The sequence below is a fragment of the Bombina bombina genome, chromosome 6, assembly GCF_027579735.1.
Source record: "Bombina bombina isolate aBomBom1 chromosome 6, aBomBom1.pri, whole genome shotgun sequence".
In the NCBI taxonomy this organism is placed as follows: Eukaryota; Metazoa; Chordata; class Amphibia; order Anura; family Bombinatoridae; genus Bombina; species Bombina bombina.
The window spans coordinates 42,025,274-42,046,695 of record NC_069504.1 but is presented as its reverse complement, the minus strand read 5'-3'; the positions used below and the strand labels follow the sequence as shown (position 1 = coordinate 42,046,695).

Genomic DNA, 21,422 nt, shown 5'->3' with positions numbered 1-21,422 from the left:
TAATGCACTTCTGGGAGCAAGCTGCTGATTGGTGGTTGCGCATATATGCATCTTGTCATTGGCTCATCTGATGTGTTGTGCTAGCTACACACAGCTTTGTACTTGTTTTATAACAGGCTGGAGATAATCTTTTGTATGCTGTAACTGCTGCTGGATTTTATTATCTATTTTTTGTGTTATTTATTTATTTTTTGCAAGAAATAAATTATGCTAAGCTTATGTCCTGTTTTATAGAACAATCCTAATAGGGAATTTATTGTTTGAACTGCTCTAAGCTTGAACTCTCAGTATGGTTGTTGTACAGACATCTGCTAACAGTTTATTTTTAGAAGTAAAAAGACTTTTACAGATTTTTATACATTAACAAGAAAGTTTATTTATTTTCTTCATAAAACAATAACGTCATTCGGTGCATTAGAAACTATGAATACATTCCCATTACAACTCAGTTATTAGCATGTTGATCAGAACAGAGAGAAAATGACGAGTCCAATACGCGTTTCTTTCTTTGTCACTGCTGCTACCTACAGAATTTAACAGTAATTGCCTTTCAGGTAGCGCTTTTAGTTGCTTTTATTGTCCTGTAAGTTTTTTTTTTTTCTTTTTACCTTAAATCTCAGTGGAAAAATTAGATGCACATTAAGCTACTATCCCTGCACTTATTCTGAGGTCTGAAACTTTTCAAGAATACCCATGGGGAAAGGAATGGATCTTTTACGCCATTCAAAAATAAATAAAACTAAACAGGAGTAAAGCTTGGTACAGCTATTAATAGAACAACACAAAATAAAAGTGTTTCTATTCTGTTCACAAAGAATTTATAATTATGAAAAATGGATACTTAGTGCTTCATTGCTAAATAGTGTTAAGAAACACAATTATCCAACTGGATTTTATAAAACAATATAAAGTTACATTAAAGGCACATTATACTCACCATTTAATCTTGCCGTCAAATGTTTAATTAAAGGGACAGTCTACAAAATAATTTTTTATTGTTTTAAAAGATAGGTAATCCCTTTATTACACATTCCCTAGGGTTGCATAACCAACGTTGTTATATTAATACCTCTGTGGTTACTTTGTATCTAAGCATCTTCTGACAGCCCCCTGATCCCATTACATTTGATTTATTATCTATTGACTTGCATTTTATCCAATTAGTGCTGTGTTGTGCTAAATCTTAAATAACTCCACGGGCGTGAACACAATGCTATCTGTATGGCTCACATGAACTAGTAGTCTTCTGTTGTGAAAGGCAAATAAAAAAAAACATGTGATAAGAGGCTGTCTGTAGTGGCTTAGAAACAGGCAGAAATTTAGAGGTTTAAATGTTATAAAGTATATTAATATAACAATGTTGGTTGTGCAAAGCTGGAGAATGGGTACAAAAGGCACAATCTATCTTTTTAAACAATAACAATTTTAGTGTTGACTGTCCCTTTAAGTAAAGTAAAACAACATTGCAATATATATTTTGCCTGATTCTAGATTAAAACACACCTGAAAAAAATGCATATGCCACTACCTCAGGAGGCTCTACTGAAAGGGACAGTCGAGTAAAAATTAAACTTTCATGATTCAGTATGTAATTTTAACCAACTTCCCAATATACTTTTATCTTCAAATCTGCCTTGCTCACTTGGCATTCTTTGTTGAAAGCTAAACCTAGGTAGGCTCTTATCTCAGGGCATTTTGACAGTTTTTCACAGCTAGACAGTGCTAGTTTGTATGTGCCATATAGATAGCATTGTGCTCACTACCGTGGATTTACTTATGAGTCAGCACTGATTGGCTAAAATGCATGCTAAAATGGGTAATAAAGGGATTTTTAAACAATAAAAATTATGGAATAGACTTTCTCTTTAAATATAGTGACCTTTATCTGAGATAACAATATTATATACAGTGATTGGTTAGCTCAGAGCACAAACTTACTTACATTTATCCCTAACTGGACACAGCAAAGGAGAGCAGAAACATGGATTTAATTAGGCTTTTTAAGAGGTATATCCCTGAACTGCTATTTATTTGCAAAAAACAAAAATGAGAGTTTCTATTTTTCAGTCTATTCCTTATTTGCTGATATATGATTTGAGTTTAATGTCCTTTTCAGTAGAAATAATACAAAAAATATAACATTCCTCAGTGTTTCAAAAATATGTTTTTGACTATAAAGCAAAATAGTAGTCTATATCTATTGCTGTCCTAAAACAAGGATGCTGCACAGATAAGGTGATACCCCAGTATCTTATGCATAGCCAGTGCAATCTATTTGAATCATAAAAACACATTTGCTATCCATTTGCAAGAACACTAGAGGGCAGCACTATTTCCTGTCATGTAGTGCCCCAGACATCTACCTACCTATCTCTTCAACAAACAATAACATGAGAACAAAGCAAATTTGATAAAAAAATAAGTAAACTGGAAACTTTTTAAAATGATGTTATGTCTAAACCACAAAATATACAAATATATATCCATAATTTACGTTCAGATAATAGTCCTTGAAAAATAGTTTTGTAGAAATAAACATAATTTGCTGTAACTATAAAAAAGTGTTTTGTTGTGTCCTGTGGCAGGGAATGCGTTAATAGAGAACTGCGGCTACTCCCAAGGGCTAGTGGGAGGCAAATTCTTGATTTGCTGCATATTTTCAGTTAGAAGCTGTGATATTTTGGTAAATAATTCAGCAATTGTATCAGACTAGCACTTATGGGCAGTAATGGATTATCAGTATGGAAATGTGCTTTACACCCATTTGAATAATCACAGATTCATCGTCTTCTGAGAATTTATTTAAAACATTTAAGTGGCTCTTATTCATCACACACAAATTCATGAGCCATTTCCCCCAGATTCATATAATATATATTGTGTCATAGCACGCTGAGCTTTTGGGATTACGCACTAAACATACACGCAATAGCAAACAAGTTTTCTGTACTTTTTTATCATTTTATTTTAATTTAGAAGAAAGAAATGGAATAATATTTCTGCAATAAGAAACACTTTGGACAGCATACTGAGGGAAGGCTTAGGAGCGCACATGGGTCTAAAAATTGGAATCGGCATAGATGCATTTCAATTTTTCATAGAAACATTTCTGTAATATACACGTTTTATCAAAAGTGCTTCTAATAAAAGCTATAACTGTTTCAAAAGCGTATTTAAGTATGCACCATGTGCTTGTACCATCTGGTAATGACTCAATCTGTTAATTGCTGACATGATACAAGCCCCACTGGCGCTTTGAGCAGCTGCAGTATATACAATGCTGGTGCACTGAGAATATCTAGCTATGCTTCATCTGCACGTGCAGAGACAAATGCCAATGCTAAAACAGCAATAACGTTTACTAGAAGCATTTTTGCCAATACATTTATATTGTAATTATGTTTCTATTCAAATATTTAATTCATCTATGTGCATTTAAATGTTAACCAGAATGTCCCTTTAAGCACTGTGGCCTAGATTATGAGTGGAGCTCAAAATTGCGCTTTCAGAAGTGCAGTATTCGCACTTCACTCAGTAAAACCAGCGCACACAACTGGCAACCACCTAGCACAGTGCAGGGGCAATTTTGCCCTGTACGGGCGCACGTTAAAATAGCGCTCCACTTGTAATCTAGCCCTGTATGTACATTGGGGTTGCTTCCAATCTGTGTATCTCTACTTTACTGCACCTGATGTGCCTCTTTACTCATGAGAGCAATCACAATGCAAACAATAACTCCATTTCTGTATTTCAAAAACATTTGAGATAAGCAGAGGGGAAATCAGAAAATTCACCCATGCAATGAAAGAACAGGATCAACTTCCATCCACCCAAACCAAGTTATGGACTAAATAGTGACAACAAAATAGAAACATTGGGGCCTATCTATCAAGCTCTGAAAGGAGCTTCACGGCCCATGTTTCTGACGAGTCTTCAGACTCTCCAGAAACAGCAGTTATGAAGCAGCGGTCACAAAGACAGCTGCTCCATAACCCTGTCCGCCTGCTCTGAGTAGGCGGACAGACATCGCCGGAAATCAACCCGATCGAGTACGATCCCCCCTGCTGGCGGCCGATTGGACGCGAGTCTGCTTGTGAGCTGCTGGTGCAATGCTGAATACGGAGAGCGTATTGCTCTCCGCATTCAGCGAGGTCTGGTAGACCTGATCCGCACTGTCGGATCAGGTTCGCCAGACTTTGTTAAATAGAGGCCATTGAATTCAACAGCCAAATGCACTTGATAACTGCTCAAAACCCACAGATTGACCAATAACACACATCGGAAGATAAATGACATCGGCCAATGATCTGCACATGCTCAGAACTGAAAACAAGATGGCTCTGCCTATGCCAACAAAGGCAACGGCTCTTTTTGATGACAAATGTTTTGCACCAAATATAGAAATACTAGTACTAAAGCCCGTGTACACGGGCCATTTTGTTTCAGAACAGCGGTCCCACCCCTTGCTCTCTCCCCCCTCTCTTTTGCTCTCTCTTCCCCCCTCTCTTTTGCTTTCTCTCCCCCCCTCTTTGGCTCTCTCTCTCCCCTCTTTTGCTCTCTCTCTCCCCTCTTTTGCTCTCTCTCTCCCCTCTTTGGCTCTCTCCATCCTTTCTTTTGCTCTCTCTCCCCCCTCTTTTGTTCTCTCCCCCCTCTTTGGCTCTCCCCCCCCCCTTTGGCTCTCCTCCCCCCTCTTTGGCTCTCCCCCCCCCTCTTTGGCTCCCCCCCCTCTTTGGCTCTCCCCCCCCCCTCTTTGGCTCTCTCCCCCCCCCTCTTTGGCTCTCTCCCCTCTTTTGCTCTCTCTCCTCTTTGGCTCTCTCTCTCTCCCCCCTCTTTGGTTCCCCCCCCTTTGGCTCTCTCTCCCCCCCCCTTTGGCTCTCTCTCCCTCCTCTTTGGCTCTCTCTCCTCTTTGGCTCTCTCTCTCCCCCCTCTTTGGCTCTCCCCCTCCCCTTTGGCTCCCCCCCTCTTTGGCTCTCCCCCCCCCCCCCTCTTTTGCTCTCCCCTCCCCTCTTTGGCTCTCTCCCCCCTCTTTTGTTCTCTCCCCCCTCTTTGGCGCTCTCCCCCCCTCTTTGGCTCTCTCCCCCCTCTTTGGCTCTCCCCCCCCCCCCTCTTTGGCTCTCCCCCCCCTCTTTGGATCTGCCCCCCCCCTCTCTTGCTCTCTCTCCCCCCTCTTTGTCTCTCTCCCCTCTTTTGCTCTCCTCTTTGGCTCTCTTTCCTCTTTGGCTCTCTCTCTCCCCCCTCTTTGGCTCTCCCCCCCTTTAGCTCTCTCCTCCCCCCTTTGGCTCTCCCCCCCCCCTCTTTGGCTCTCTCTCCCCCCTCTTTGGCTCTCTCTCCTTTTTGGCTCTTTTTCCTCTTTGGCTCTCTCTCTCCCCCCTCTTTGGCTCTCCCCCCCCTTCTCTTTGGCTCTCTTCCCCCCTTCTCTTTGGCTCTCTTCCCCCCCTTCTCTTTGGCTCTCTTCCCCCCCTTCTCTTTGGCTCTCCCCCCCCCCCTTCTCTTTGGCTCTCTCTCCCCCCCCCCTTCTCTTTGGCTCTCTCTCCCCCCCCTTCTCTTTGGCTCTCTCTCCCCCCCCTTCTCTTTGGCTCTCTGCCCCCCCCCTTCTCTTTGGCTCTCTGCCCCCCCTTCTCTTTGGCTCTCTGCCCCCCCCTTCTCTTTGGCTCTCTGCCCCCCCTTCTCTTTGGCTCTCTGCCCCCCCCCTTCTCTTTGGCTCTCTGCCCCCCCCCCCCCTTCTCTTTGGCTCTCTGCCCCCCCTTCTCTTTGGCTCTCTGCCCCCCCCCTTCTCTTTGGCTCTCTGCCCCCCCTTCTCTTTGGCTCTTTGCCCCCCCCTTCTCTTTGGCTCTCTGCCCCCCCCTTCTCTTTGGCTCTCTGCCCCCCCCTTCTCTTTGGCTCTCTGTCCCCCCCCCCCTTCTCTTTGGCTCTCTGCACCCCCCTTCTCTTTGGCTCTCTGCCCCCCCCCCTTCTCTTTGGCTCTCTGCCCCCCCCCCCTTCTCTTTGGCTCTCTGCCCCCCCTTCTCTTTGGCTCTCTGCCCCCCCCTTCTCTTTGGCTCTCTGCCCCCCCCTTCTTTTTGGCTCTCTGCCCCCCCCTTCTCTTTGGCTCTCTGCCCCCCCTTCTCTTTGGCTCTCTGCCCCCCCCCCTTCTCTTTGGCTCTCTGCCCCCCCCAATCTCTTTGGCTCTCTGCCCCCCCCCTTCTCTTTGGCTCTCTGCCCCCCCCCCTTCTCTTTGGCTCTCTGCCCCCCCCCTTCTCTTTGGCTCTCTGCCCCCCCTTCTCTTTGGCTCTCTGCCCCCCCCTTCTCTTTGGCTCTCTGCCCCCCCTTCTCTTTGGCTCTCTGCCCCCCTTCCTTCTCTTTGGTTCTCTGCCCCCCCCCTTCTCTTTGGCTCTCTGCCCCCCCTTCTCTTTGGCTCTCTGCCCCCCCTTCTCTTTGGCTCTCTGCCCCCCCTTCTCTTTGGCTCTCTGCCCCCCCCCTTCTCTTTGGCTCTCTGCCCCCCCCAATCTCTTTGGCTCTCTGCCCCCCCCTTCTCTTTGGCTCTCTGCCCCCCCCTTCTCTTTGGCTCTCTGCCCCCCCTTCTCTTTGGCTCTCTGCCCCCCCCCTTCTCTTTGGCTCTCTGCCCCCCCTTCTCTTTGGCTCTCTGCCCCCCTTCCTTCTCTTTGGTTCTCTGCCCCCCCCCCCTTCTCTTTGGCTCTCTGCCCCCCCTTCTCTTTGGCTCTCTGCCCCCCCTTCTCTTTGGCTCTCTGCCCCCCCCTTCTCTTTGGCTCTCTGCCCCCCCCCCTTCTCTTTGGCTCTCTGCCCCCCCCCTTCTCTTTGGCTCTCTGCCCCCCCTTCTCTTTGGCTCTCTGCCCCCCCCCCTTCTCTTTGGCTCTCTGCCCCCCCCCATCTCTTTGGCTCTCTGCCCCCCCCTTCTCTTTGGCTCTCTGCCCCCCCCTTCTCTTTGGCTCTCTGCCCCCCCTTCTCTTTGGCTCTCTGCCCCCCCTTCTCTTTGGCTCTCTGCCCCCCCCCTTCTCTTTGGCTCTCTCCCCCCCCCCTCCTGCTCCCTCTCTGGCTCTGTCTTCGCGGGACCCCGCCCGGCCACGCCCCATCACGGCAACACCCGCCCGGCCACGCCCCTCGCGACGCCCGGCCACGCCCCTCGCGATGCTCCCGTCGGCCACAAACAGCTGTGAGGTCTGGGGAGCGCGTTGCCGCTTCTCACGCAGCAGACCTCACAGCTGTTGAGTAGCTCGCGCTCCCTATCTCACAGCTGCTTGTATGCTGTGTACCTTGCGCTCCCTATCTCAAGGCCAAGTGTTTGTCTCTAATGTGCATGACGGCTTCAGACAAACACTTGGCCTTTTATAATATAAGATACAGCACATGTCATTATCATGTAAATGTAAAAACACCGTTCTAAAATGAATATCAGTGCCAATGTAAACCAATTAGTAAATTACATTAACTCTTTTAACCTACTATAGAGGAATAAATTATTGGCAGCCAATATACACATAGATTACAAGTTTGGCGCTATAGAGGGTGCAAAACAAACACAATAAAAGTTGCGTTATTTGACCCTCCACATTGCTGCCATTACAAGTTTCTAAAAAGCCGCCTTGTGCATGCAATATGGTGGCAATAAGCTCCATACCACACAAAATCCAAGGGCTGAGAATACGTGCTGGTGCACGCTTTCCCCATATACATTAATGGGGAGAGCGTGTTAGAAAAAAACTAACACCTGAAGTGCGGAATGGCGATTGCCGTAACGTAACCCCATTGATGTCTAAGGGGAAAAAAAGTTACGTTTAAACTTAACACCCTAACATAAACCCCATGCCTAAACACCCCATATCTGCCGCCCCCGACATTGCCGCCCCCGAAATAAAGTTATTAACCCCTAATCTGCCGCTCCCGACATCGCCAACACTAATTAAAGTTATTAACCCCTATTCCGCCATTCCCCAACATCGCTGCCACTATAATAAAGCTATTAACCCCTATTCCACTGCATCCCAACATCGCCCACACTATAATAAGCTATTAACCCCTATTCTGCCGCTTCCCGATATCGCCACCACTAAATAAAGTTATTAGCCCCTAAACCTATGGCCTCCCACATCACCACCACTAAATAAACCTATTAACCCTTAACCGCCAGCCCCCCACATCGCAAAAAAATAAATTAAACTATTAACCCCTAAACCTAACAACCCCCTAATTTTAAATTAAAATTACAATATCCCTATCTTAAAATAAATAAAACCTTACCTGTGAAATTAAAAAAAAAAAATTTAAACTAACAATGAACCTAACATAACTATTATACTAAAATTAAAATAACTACCAATTAAATAAAACTAAATTACACATTTAAAAAAACTAACACTACTAAAAAAGTCTAAGTCTAAAATTATAAAAAATAAAAATACTTCATTACAAAAAATAACAAACACTAAATTGCGAAAAATAACAAACGAAATTATCCAAAATAAAAACAATTACACCTAATATAATAGCCCTATCAAAATAAAAAAAGCCCCCCGCAAATAAAAAACCCTTGCCTACAATAAACTACAAATAGCCCTTAAAAGGGCCTTTTGTAGGGCATTACCCTAAAGAAATCAGCTCTTTTATCTGTAAAAAAATATAAAGACCCCAACAATAAAACCCACCACCCAACCAACCCCCCAAAATAAAAAACCTAACTCTAACAAAAACATAAGCTACCCATTGCCCTGAAAAGGGCATTTAGCTCTTTTAAAAAAAGCCCAAACCCTACCCTAAAAAAAAAAAACACCAAAAAAAGTTAAAAAAAACCTAACACTAACCCCCGATGATCCACTTACAGTTTCTGAAGTACTTAAATCCAGGCGCAAAGTCTCCATCCAGGCGGCGAGGTCTTCATCCATCCAGGTGGCATCTTCTATCTTCATCCCGTCGGCGTCTTCTATCTTCATCCTGACATCGCGGAGTGGATCCATCCTTGAAGACGTCCAGCGTGGAGCGTCCTTCCTCTTCATACGGTCACCGCCCTACACTGAATCTTCAATGCAAGAGAGCCTTTTCAAAATGGCGTCTCTTGCATTCCTATTGGCTGATTTGTTTTTGTTTGTTTTTTCAAATCAGCCAATAGGATGAGAGCTACTGAAATTCTATTGGCTGATTTGAATAGCCAATAGAATTTCAGTAGCTCTCTGTATGAAGAGGACGCTCCGAGTCGATTGTCTTCAAGGATGGACCCGCTCCGTGCCGCTGGGATGAAGATAGAAGACACCGCCTGGATGAAGATAGAAGACGCTGCCTGGATGGATGAAGACCTTGCCGTCTGGATGAAGACTTCCCGCCTGGATGTTAAAGAGCTAAATGCCATTTTAAGGGCAATGACCATACAAATGCCCTTTTAAGGGCAATGGGTAGCTTAGGTTTTTGTTAGAGTTAGGATTTTTATTTTGAGGGTTGGTTGGGTGGTAGGTTTTACTAAAATAAAAATGGTTAGTAGTCAGCGCCAGGGGAGCAAAGCACACAAACTCACTATATAAAACGGCCACCTTACAGGGTCGTACAGAAGAATAAATAAATTATGAGGACATAGGAGCGCCACCCAAAGGGGGCTTAAGTGTGCTGGTGGAAAAGCTGGGCCCAAAGAGATTATCAATATGGGTGTATAATGGCCAAAAAACAACACATAGTACTGTGATACTAAAGAGCGTAGAAATAACACATAGTACTGTATTAATAGCACATAATACTGTATTAACAAGAAACGTAGAAATTGGGTGAAAAATACAGACAGTAAAGAATATATGAAAATATATGTTGTATATAAAAACGTTTTTAAGGAATATATGGAACAAGATAGCTAGAACTATGTGGCAATCTAGCAAAGCTATTCACAATCTACAGTAAAATGTTTAAAAGTAACGGTGAAAAACATATGTCAAACATATGACAAAATAAGGGTATAACAAAAAAAAAGAACAATAAAGAAATGAATGATATTAATTAATCTGAGCTCAGATAAAGAGATGTCCCATATATAAAGCAACAATATAGTCCCAAAGTCTATACAGTGACAAAGAGTCACAAAGTGTAAAAAAATCCAGTGGAGGTCCAATGTGGAAGGATCCAGAGAAGAGAGAGGAAAATACTTTTATCCAGGGGTTAATAACTTTTATTAGTGGCGGCGATGTGGGGAGTGGCAGATTAGGGGTTAATATGTTTTAAATAGTGTTTGCGATACAGGAGGGCGGCAAAGTTGGGGTTAATAGGTAATTTATGGGTGTTAGTGTACTTTGTAACACTTTAGTTATGAGATTTGTGAAACATTTTTGTTGCGCAAAACTCATAACTACTGGTCTCAGATAGCGGAACGAATCGTGTTGATATAGGCTGGAACGCAAGCATTTTAACTTCACAGCACAACTAATACCGGCGCTATGAAAATCCGATGCAAAAACGTCATTTTTTTAATGCGGGATTGATGTTGCGTTACAGGCTAAAATGTAATCTATCCGATAGGTTGTTAGAGTCCTTTGTAGGGAATAGGAGATCATATCTAGAGGCACTAACCAAGCTCAACTGTGTGTGACTCAGTAAGAATGTGATCGCTTTGCTAAAAAAAAAAAACAACCACATCTGCCATATAGTGCTCAAGACACGTGGACAATTAATCTACCTCAGTATGCTCTTATGGAAGGAGCTCAGTTTTAACAAAGCAAACCAAGAGAAATATGATTAGCGTTTGTATTTTGTAAATGTTCTGTCTGCATAAAGAAAAAGTTTAATTTTGGCCTCCATGACCCTTTACAACTTCCATAAAAATACACTTTATTTTTATAAAAAGGACAAATGAGTTATTCAGTTATTCAATGTGTAAAATAAAATAAAAAAAGATACCTCCTTTTTACACCCAAAATTTGTGTGTTTATAACTATAAACCCCACCACTTAAAGGGAACATGAAACCCCCAAAAAATGATTTTATGATTTAGGAAGAACATACAATTTTAAACAACATTCCAGTTTTCTTCTATAATCGAATTTGCTTAATTCTCTTGCTATTATTTGTTGAAGGAGCACTACTTGTTGCTATCTGAACACATGATTGAGCCAACGACAATCGGTGTATATATGCAGCCATCAATTAGCAGCTAGAACCTGGGTTCTTTGCTGCTCCTGAGCTTACCTAGATAAACCTTTCAGCAAAGGTTAGCAAGAGAATGAGGCAAATTAAATAATAGAAGTAAATTGGAAAGTTGTTTAAAACTGTATGTTCTGTCTAAATCATGAATGTCTAATTATGACTTTACTGTCCCTTTAAGTGCAATACTGTCATTATGGGTTCTTGTTTGGAATATTGTCCCAAAGGCATTATAATGGCTGCCATAATGTTGTTATGGAAACAGTGAGGCAGCAGCATTATTGCTACTGAAGCATTGCTAAAGGTCAAAGTGTTGGGAAAGCAAACTCCAATTAACTTATTGGATGCTTGAGAGGGCTTTAATTTGGGTTGCCACCTCAGCCATGTTTTCCTGGACATTTATGAGTTACACGTGCTGCAGGGAGTGCACGGAGGACATGCATAGCTGCTGGAAGGTACTATTTAGGTTCCTCCCTGAACACCCTGCACCATGTGTAACTCATAACTGTCCAGGAAAACATGGCCGAAATAGCAACCCTAGCTGTAATGCAACCAATAAGTTAACCTGTTGTAAAAAATAATTAACTCTTTACAAGGAAAACACTAGATAATGTTTCTATACCAACTTAAAGGGGCATTGAACACTAAACAAATGCTAGATAGAATGATGCATACAAAGAAACGATTAGTCTGAGAATAACATGTAGATGTGTTTTTAAAGTTTTATTAGCTGTTTAAATATTGGCAGAATAAGTGTAATATTATATTATCTATAAAACAATGGGAGCAGACATGTTGTAACTTAGGTTACCTTCTCTGCTGGGGCCAATTAGGGACAGTTATAAATAGAGTGTGCAGCAAATGGCTGCGTGGAACATAACAGTGTTCTGCAATTCCATTTCTAACAGGAACTGAAAAACATAATTTTTGTAAGAACTTACCTGATAAATTCATTTCTTTCATATTGGCAAGAGTCCATGAGCTAGTGACGTATGGGATATACAATCCTACCAGGAGGGGCAAAGTTTCCCAAACCTCAAAATGCCTATAAATACACCCCTCACCACACCCATAATTCAGTTTAATGAATAGCCAAGCAGTGGGGTGATAAAGAAAGGAGTAGAAAGCATCAACAAAAGAAATTTGGAAATAATTGTGCTTTATACAAAAAATCATAACCACTATAAAAAAAGAGTGGGCCTCATGGACTCTTGCCAATATGAAAGAAATGAATGTATCAGGTAAGTTCTTACATAAATTATGTTTTCTTTCATGTAATTGGCAAGAGTCCATGAGCTAGTGACGTATGGGATAGCAATACCCAAGATGTGGAACTCCACGCAAGAGTCACTAGAGAGGGAGGGATGAAAATAAAAACATCCATTTTCCGCTGAAAAAATTAATCCACAACCCAAAAAAAATAAATTTATATTCATAAATGGAAGAAAAAAAACTTAAATCAAAAGCAGAAGAATCAAACTGAAACAGCTGCCTGAAGAACTTTTCTACCAAAAACTGCTTCTGAAGAAGCAAATATATCAAAACGGTAGAATTTAGTAAATGTATGCAAAGAAGACCAAGTTTCTGCTTTGCAAATCTGATCAACTGAAGCTTCATTTTTAAAAGCCCACGAAGTGGAGACTGATCTTGTAGAATGAGCTGTAATTCTTTGAGGCGGGGCCTGACCCAACTCCAAATAAGCTTGATGAATCAAAAGTTTCAACCAAGAAGCCAAGGAAATAGCAAAAGCCTTCTGACCTTTCCTAGGACCAGAAAATAAAACAAATAGAATGTAAGGATCTTTCCAAAGAATTCTTAGGATTAGGACACAAGGAAGGGACAACAATTTCTCTATTAATGTTGTTAGAATTCACAACCTTAAGTAAAAATTGAAAAGAAGTCCGCAAAACTGCCTTATCCTGAGGAAAAATCAGAAAAGCAGACTCACAAGAAAGAGCAGATAACTCAGAAACTCTTCTAGCAGAAGAGATGGCCAAAATGAACAACACTTTCCAAGAAAGTAGTTTAATGTCCAAAAAAATGCATAGGCTCAAAAGGAGGAGCCTGTAAATCCTTCAGAACCAAATTAAGACTCCAAGGAGGAGAAATTGATTTAATGACAGGCTTAATATGAACTAAAGGCTGTACAAAACAGTGAATATCAGGAAGTATAGCAATCTTTCTGTGAAATAAAACAGAAAGAGCAGAGATTTGTCCTTCCAAGGAACTTGCAGACAAACCCTTATCCAAACCATCCTGAAGAAACTGTAAAATTCTAGGAATTCTAAAAGAATGCCAAGAGAATTTATGAGAAGAACACCATGAAATGTAAGTCTTCCAAACTCTATAATAAATCTTTCTAGAGACAGATTTACGAGCTTGTAACATAGTATTAATCACTGAGTCAGAGAAGCCTCTATGACTTAGTACTAAGCGTTCAATTTCCATACCTTCAAATTTAATGATTTGAGATCCTGATGGAAAAACGGACCTTGAGACAGTAGGTCTGGCCTTAACGGAAGTGGCCAAGGTGGGCAACCGGACATCCAAACCAGATCCACATACCAAAACCTGTGAGGCCATGCTGGAGCCACCAGCAACACAAATGATTGTTCCATGATGATTTTGGAGATCACTCTTGGAAGGAGAACTAGTGGCGGGAAAATGTAAGCAAGATGATAACACCAAGGAAGTGTCAGCGCATCCACTGCTTCCGCCTGAACATCCCTGGACCTGGACAGGTATCTGGGAAGTTTCTTGTTTAGATGAGAGGCCATGAGATCTATCTCTGGAAGACCCCACATCTGAACAATCTGAGAAAACACATCTGGATGGAGAGACCACTCCCCTGGATGTAAAGTCTGGCGGCTGAGATAATCCACCTCCCAATTGTCTACACCTGGGATATGCACCGCAGAGATTAAACAGGAGCTGGATTCCGCCCAAGCAAGTATCTGAGACACTTCTTTCATAGCTTGGGGACTGTGAGTCCCACCCTGATGATTGACATTTGCCACTGTTGTGATATTGTCTGTCTGAAAACAAATGAACGGTTCTCTCTTTAACAGAGGCCAAAACTGAAGAGCTCTGAGAATTGCACGGAGTTCTAAAATATTTATTGGTAATCTTGCCTCTTGAGATTTCCAAACCCCTTTTGCTATCAGAGATCCCCAAACAGCTCCCCAACCTGAAAGACTCGGATCTGTTGAGATCACAGTCCAGGTTGGCTGAATAAAAGAAGCCCCTTGAACTAAACGATGGTGATCTATCCACCACGTCAGAGAGTGTCGTACATTGGGATTTAAGGATATTAATTGTGATATCTTTGTATAATCCCTGCACCATTGGTTCAGCATACAAAGCTGTAGAGGTCTCATGTGAAAATGAGCAAAGGGGATCGCATCCGATGCTGCAGTCATGAGACCTAAAATTTCCATGCCCATAGCCACTGAAGGGAATGACTGAGACTGAAGGTTCCGGCAGGCTGCAACCAATTTTAAACGTCTCTTGTCTGTTAGAGACAGAGTCATGGACACTGAATCTATCTGGAAGCCTAAAAAGGTGACCCTTGTCTGAGGAATCAAGAAACTTTTTGGTAAATTGATCCTCCAACCATGTTTCCGAAGAAACAACACTAGTTGATTCGTGTGAGATTCTGCAGAACATAGAGACTGAGCTAGTACCAAGATATCGTCCAAATAAGGAAACACCGCAATACCCTGTTCTCTGATTACAGAGAGTAGGGCACCTAGAACCTTTGAAAAGATTCTTGGAGCTGTTGCTAGGCCAAATGGAAGAGCAACAAATTGGTAATGCTTGTCTAGAAAAGAGAATCTCAGAAACTGATAATGTTCTGGATGAATCGGAATATGAAGGTATTCATCCTGCAAGTCTATTGTGGACATATTATGTCCTCGCTGAACAAAAGGCAGAATAGTCCTTATAGTCACCATCTTGAAAGTTGGTACTCTTACATAACGATTCAAAATTTTCAGATCCAGAACTGGTCTGAATAAATTTTCCTTCTTTGGGACAATGAATAGATTTGAATAAAACCCCAAACCTTGTTCCTGAAAAGGAACTGGCATGATTACCCCTGAAGACTCCAGGTCTGAAACACACTTCAGGAAAGCCTGAGCTTTTACTGGATTTACTGGGATATGTGAGAGAAAACATCTTCTCACAGGAGGTCTTACTCTGAATCCTATTCGATACCCTTGAGAGACAATGCTCTGAATCCACTGATTTTGGACAGAATTTATCCAAATATCCTTGAAAACCCTTAATCTGCCCCCTACCAGCAGAGCTAGAATGAGGGCCGCACCTTCATGCGGACTTAGGGGCTGACTTTGGTTTCCTAAATGGCTTGGATTTATTCCAATTTGAGGAAGGCTTCCAATGGGAAACAGATTCCTTGAGGGGAGGATTAAGTTTTTGTTCCTTATTTTGATGAAAGGAACGAAAACGGTTAGAAGCCTTAGATTTACCCTTAGGTTTTTTATCCTGAGGCAGAAAATCTCCCTTTCCCCCAGTGACAGTTGAAATAATAGAATCCAAATTATTACCTTGGAAAGAAAGAGATAGTAATCTAGAGTTAGATGTCATATCAGCATTCCAAGATTTAAGCCACAAAGCTCTTCTAGCTAATATAGCTAAAGACATGGATCTAACATCAATTTTGATAATATCAAAAATGGCATCACAAATAAAATGATTAGCATGTTGCAGTAAGCGAATAATGCTAGATATGTCAGAATCCAATTCTTGTTGCGCTAAATTCTCCAACCAGAAAGTTGATGCAGCCGCAACATCAGCCAAAGAAATTGCAGGTCTGAGGAGATGACCTGAATATAAATAGGCCTTCCTTAGATAAGCTTCAAGCTTCCTATCTAAAGGATCTTTAAAGGAAGTACTATCTTCCAAAGGAATAGTGCTATGTTTAGCAAGAGTAAAAATAGCCCCATCAACTTTGGGGATTTTTTCCCAAAACTCTATAGATTTTGCTGATAACGGATAAAAAAATTTAAACCTTGAAGAAGGAATAAAAGAAGTACCTGGCTTATTCCATTCCTTAGAAATCATATCAGAAATAGCCTCAGGAATGGGAAAAAACCCCTGGAGAAACCACAGTAGGTTTAAAAACAGCAATTAAACGTTTATTAGACTGAATGTCAAGAGGACTGGTTACCTCAATATCCAAAGTAATTAACACTTCTTTTAATAAAGAACGCATATACTCTATTTTAAATAAATAAGCAGATTTGTCAGTGTCAATGTCTGAGGAAGGATCTTCTGTATCAGATAGATCCTCATCAGAAGAGGATAAATTATTATGTTGTTGGTCATTTGAAATTTCATCAACTGAATGAGAAGTTTTAAAAGACCTTTTACGTTTATTAGAAGGTGGAAATGCAGACAAAGCCTTCAGGATAGAATCAGAAACAAATTCTTTAAAATTTACAGGTATATCATGCACATTAGAAGTTGAATGAACTGCAACTGGCAATGTACTATTACTGATGGATACACTATCTGCATGTAAAAGTTTATCATGACTACTATTACAAATGACATACGGTGAAATAATTTCTACAATTTTACAACAAATGCACTTAGCTTTGGTACAACCGATGTCAGGCAGCAATGTTCCAGCAGAAACTTCTTAGGCAGGATCAGATTGAGACATCTTGCAAATTGTAAAAGAAAAAACAACATATAAAGCAAAATTATCAATTTCCTTATATGACAGTTTCAGGAATGGGAAAAAATGCAAATAGCATAGCCCTCTGAAAGAGAAAAAGGCAAGAGGCAAACATCAATGGGGTATTGAAATAATGAAAAAGTTTTGCGCCAAGTATGACGCACAACGTAACTAAAAATCTTTTTTGGCGCCTATAATAACCGGAAATGACACACTCGCGTCACCAATGACGCAACCCTGTGAAAGGTCTCAGCGTCAACTATGATGCCGGAAATGACCAAGTTGCATCATAGACGTATTTTCCGCTCCAAAAAAATTCTCGCGCCAAGAATGATGCAATAAAGTTTAGCATTTGGCGTACCCGCGGGCCTAATACCGCCCGCAATTTGCAAGAAGTAGTCAATTGAAAAAAAGACTAAACCCCAGGTTAGAAATGAATTTCTTAAAAAAATGTTTATATTCCCCAAATATGAAACTGACAGTCTGCAGAAGGAAATACATGAACCTGACTCAAGGCAAATATAAGTACAATACATATATTTAGAACTTTATATAAATGCATAAAGTGCCAAACCATAGCTGAGGTGTCTTAAGTAATAAAAAACATACTTACCAAAAGACACCCATCCACATATAGCAGATAGCCAAACCAGTACTGAAACAGTTATTAGTAGAGGTAATGGTATATAAGAGTATATCATCGATCTGAAAAGGGAGGTAGGAGATGAATCTCTACGACCGATAACAGAGATCCTATGAAATAGACCCCTGTTAGGGAAATCATCGCATTCAATAAGTGATACTCCCTTCACGTCCCTCTGACATTCGCTGTACTCTGAGAGGAATTGGGCTTCAACAATGCTGAGAAGCGCATGTCAACGTAGAAATCTTAGCACAAACTTACTTCACCACCTCCATAGGAGGCACAGTTTGTAAAACTGAATTGTGGGTGTGGTGGGGGATGTATTTATAGGGATTTTGAGGTTTGGGAAACTTTGCCCCTCCTGGTAGGATTGTATATCCCATACGTCACTAGCTCATGGACTCTTGCCAATTACATGAAAGAAATTTCACATTTTCAGAATGGAATTACAGGAAAAGGGGACAAAATAAATAATTAAAGTATATTGCAGAGTTGTTGTTTTTTAATATATATCATTTTGTATTTTATGTTACCATCTCAAAATGTTTAATGTCCCTTTAATTATTTTCCAGGGTGCAGCCGGAGTGGATGGAAGGAATGGACTCAAGGGGACAAAAGGTGACCGAGGCCTACAGGGACAAAAGGGAGAAGTGGTGAGATGCTAAAACCCAGTCTAAAAAGATGTGGCACAATGAAATACCTGTGTGTTTGCACCCTTGATGTGCACTAATTAATAAAGAGATAGTAAACTTAAAATCAGTTCCCCAGCAATTATTACATTAAATTAAAGGGATATGAAACTCAAACATTCTCTTTTGTGATTCAGACCGAGCATACAGTTTTAAAAAAAGTCTCATATTTTCTTCTTTTATCAAATTTATTTCTTTCCTATGATATTCTTTGTTGAAGAGATACCTAGGTAGGGACTGGAGCATTACAGGGCAGGAAATAGTGCTGCCATCAAGTGCTCTTGCTAATGGGCAACATTCTACAAAACTGCTGCCCTCTAGTGCTCTTGCTAATGGGCAACATTCTACAAAACTGCTGCCATCTAGTGCTCTTGTTAATGGGTAACATTCTTACAAAACTGCTGCCATCTAGTGCTCTTGCTAATGGGTAACATTCTTACAAAACTGCTGCCATCTAGTGCTCTTGCTAATGTATAACATTGTTATAAAACTGCTGCCATCTAGTGCTCTTGCTAATGTATAACATTATTATAAAACTGCTGCCATCTAGTGCTCTTGCTAATGGATAACATTCTTACAAAACTGCTGCCATCTAGTGCTCTTGTTAATGGGTAACATTCTTACAAAACTGCTGCCATCTAGTGCTCTTGCTAATGGGTAACATTCTTACAAAACTGCTGCCATCTAGTGCTCTTGCTAATGGGTAACATTCTTAAAAACTGCTGCCATCTAGTGCTCTTGCTAATGGGTAACATTCTTACAAAACTGCTGCCATCTAGTGCTCTTGCTAATGGGTAACATTCTTACAGAACTGCTGCCATCTAGTGCTCTTGCTAATGGGTAACATTCTTACAAAACTTCTGCCATCTAGTGCTCTTGCTAATGGGTAACATTCTTACAAAACTGCTGCCATCTAGTGCTCTTGCTAATGGGTAACATTCTTACAAAACTGCTGCCATCTAGTGCTCTTGCTAATGTATAACATTGTTATAAAACTGCTGCCATCTAGTGCTCTTGCTAATATATAACATTATTATAAAACTGCTGCCATCTAGTACTCTTGCTAATGTATAACATTGTTATAAAACTGCTGCCATCTAGTGCTCTTGCTAATGTATAACATTGTTATAAAGCTGCTGCCATCTAGTGCTCTTGCTAATGTATAACATTATTATAAAGCTGCTGCCATCTAGTGCTCTTGCTAATGTATAACATTATTATAAAACTGCTGCCATCTAGTGCTCTTGCTAATGGATAACATTCTTACAAAACTGCTGCCATCTAGTGCTCTTGCTAATGGGTAACATTCTTACAAAACTGCTGCCATCTAGTGCTCTTGTTAATGGGTAACATTCTTACAAAACTGATGCCATCTAGTGCTCTTGCTAATGGGCAACATTCTTACAAAACTGCTGCCATCTAGTGCTCTTGCTAATGGGTAAAATTCTTACAAAACTGCTGCCATCTAGTGCTCTTGCTAATGGGTAACATTCTTACAAAACTGCTGCCATCTAGTGCTCTTGCTAATGGGTAACATTCTTACAAAACTGCTGCCATCTAGTGCTCTTGCTAATGGGTAACATTCTTACAAAACTGCTGCCATCTAGTGCTCTTGTTAATGAGTAACATTCTTACAAAACTGCTGCCATCTAGTGCTCTTGTTAATGGGTAACATTCTTACAAAACTGCTGCCATCTAGTGCTCTTGCTAATGGGTAACATTCTTACAAAACTGCTGCCATCTAGTGCTCTTGCTAATGGGTAACATTCTTACAAAACTGCTGCCATCTAGTGCTCTTGCTAATGGGTAACATTCTTACAAAACTGCTGCCATCTAGTGCTCTTGCTAATGGGTAACATTCTTACAAAACTGCTGCCATCTAGTGCTCTTGCTAATGGGTAACATTCTTACAAAACTGCTGCCATCTAGTGCTCTTGTTAATGAGTAACATTCTTACAAAACTGCTGCCATCTAGTGCTCTTGTTAATGGGTAACATTCTTACAAAACTGCTGCCATCTAGTGCTCTTGCTAATGGGTAACATTCTTACAAAACTGCTGCCATCTAGTGCTCTTGCTAATGGGTAACATTCTTACAAAACTGCTGCCATCTAGTGCTCTTGCTAATGGGTAACATTCTTACAAAACTGCCTCCATCTAGTGCTCTTGCTAATGGGTAACATTCTTACAAAACTGCTTCTGTAATATAATGCTACAGACACGTGCCCCCTCCTGGAGATACATTCTTGCTCTTCAACAACAGAAAATTTGATAATAGAAATATGTTAGAAAGTTGTTTAAAATCGCATGCTTAGTCTGAATCATGAAATTAAAAATAGGGGTTTAATTTTCCTTTAATTAATGTAAATGAAGCAACATTGCAATTTACATTCATGATTTAAATGACTTACTTTGTGTAAAAACAGTGCTGCTGTGTGTTCCCAGTAGAAATTAGGGGGCTGATTTAACAAAGTGCGAGCGGACATGATCCGAGGTAGCGGATCATGTCCACCGCAGATCGATAAATGCCGACAGCATAAGCTGTTGACATTTATCATTGCACCAGCAGTTCTAGTTAACTGCTTGTGCAATGCCGCCCCCTGCAGATTCGCGCGCTAGCAGGGTGTGTCAATCAATCCGATCGTATAAGATCGGGCGGATAGATTTCCACAGCCTCAGAGGAGATATACGAGTTAAGGAGCAGCGGTTTTTAGACCGCTGCTTCGTAACTCCTGTTTCCGGAGAGCCTGAAGGCTCGCTGAGGAAACAGTTACATTTGGGCCATTCCGCCCTTTTTAAATCGGCCCCTAGAGCTCAAATTCTGTATCTTAAGTACCAATTGCCTTTCATGATTTAGAGCATACAATTTTAAACAACTTTCCAGTTTACTTCTATTATCTAATTTGCTTTGTTCTCTTGTCACCGTTTGTTGAAAAGCATATCTAGGTAGGCTCAGAAGAAGCAATGAATTATGAAAGAAAACATTTGCGTTTTGCTCCCTTTTAAGTAAAATATATGCACTGCATGCTTCTATATAACATTAAGAAGCACTTTGTGGGGAGTTCATTTTTGGATTTGGTATCCTGATGTGAACTTTCATTATTCTGACGGAGAGATTAAAAATCTTTCCAATTTTCTTTTTTTTCCAATTTATCTTTTGTCTCCATTGTTGAAACTCAGCTCCTGTCCATGAGAACATATGGAGGTAGACTCAGGAGTGTGCACGTGTCTTAAAGGAACACTGAACCCCAAATTTTTCTTTTTTGGTGAACAACCTAGGTTGTA

The 21,422-nt window shown here is 41.0% G+C and overlaps 1 protein-coding gene across 1 annotated transcript in view; it reads left to right on the top strand.

Annotated features, from left to right (window-relative positions):
- LOC128664316 (collagen alpha-1(VII) chain-like) overlaps positions 1–21,422 on the top strand; it is a 913,939-nt gene that overhangs the window by 657,568 nt on the left and 234,949 nt on the right. The window contains exon 89 of the mRNA XM_053719156.1: positions 18,023–18,103. Within this exon, the coding sequence (XP_053575131.1) occupies positions 18,023–18,103 (81 nt within the window). The remainder of the gene's footprint in view (positions 1–18,022; positions 18,104–21,422) is intronic.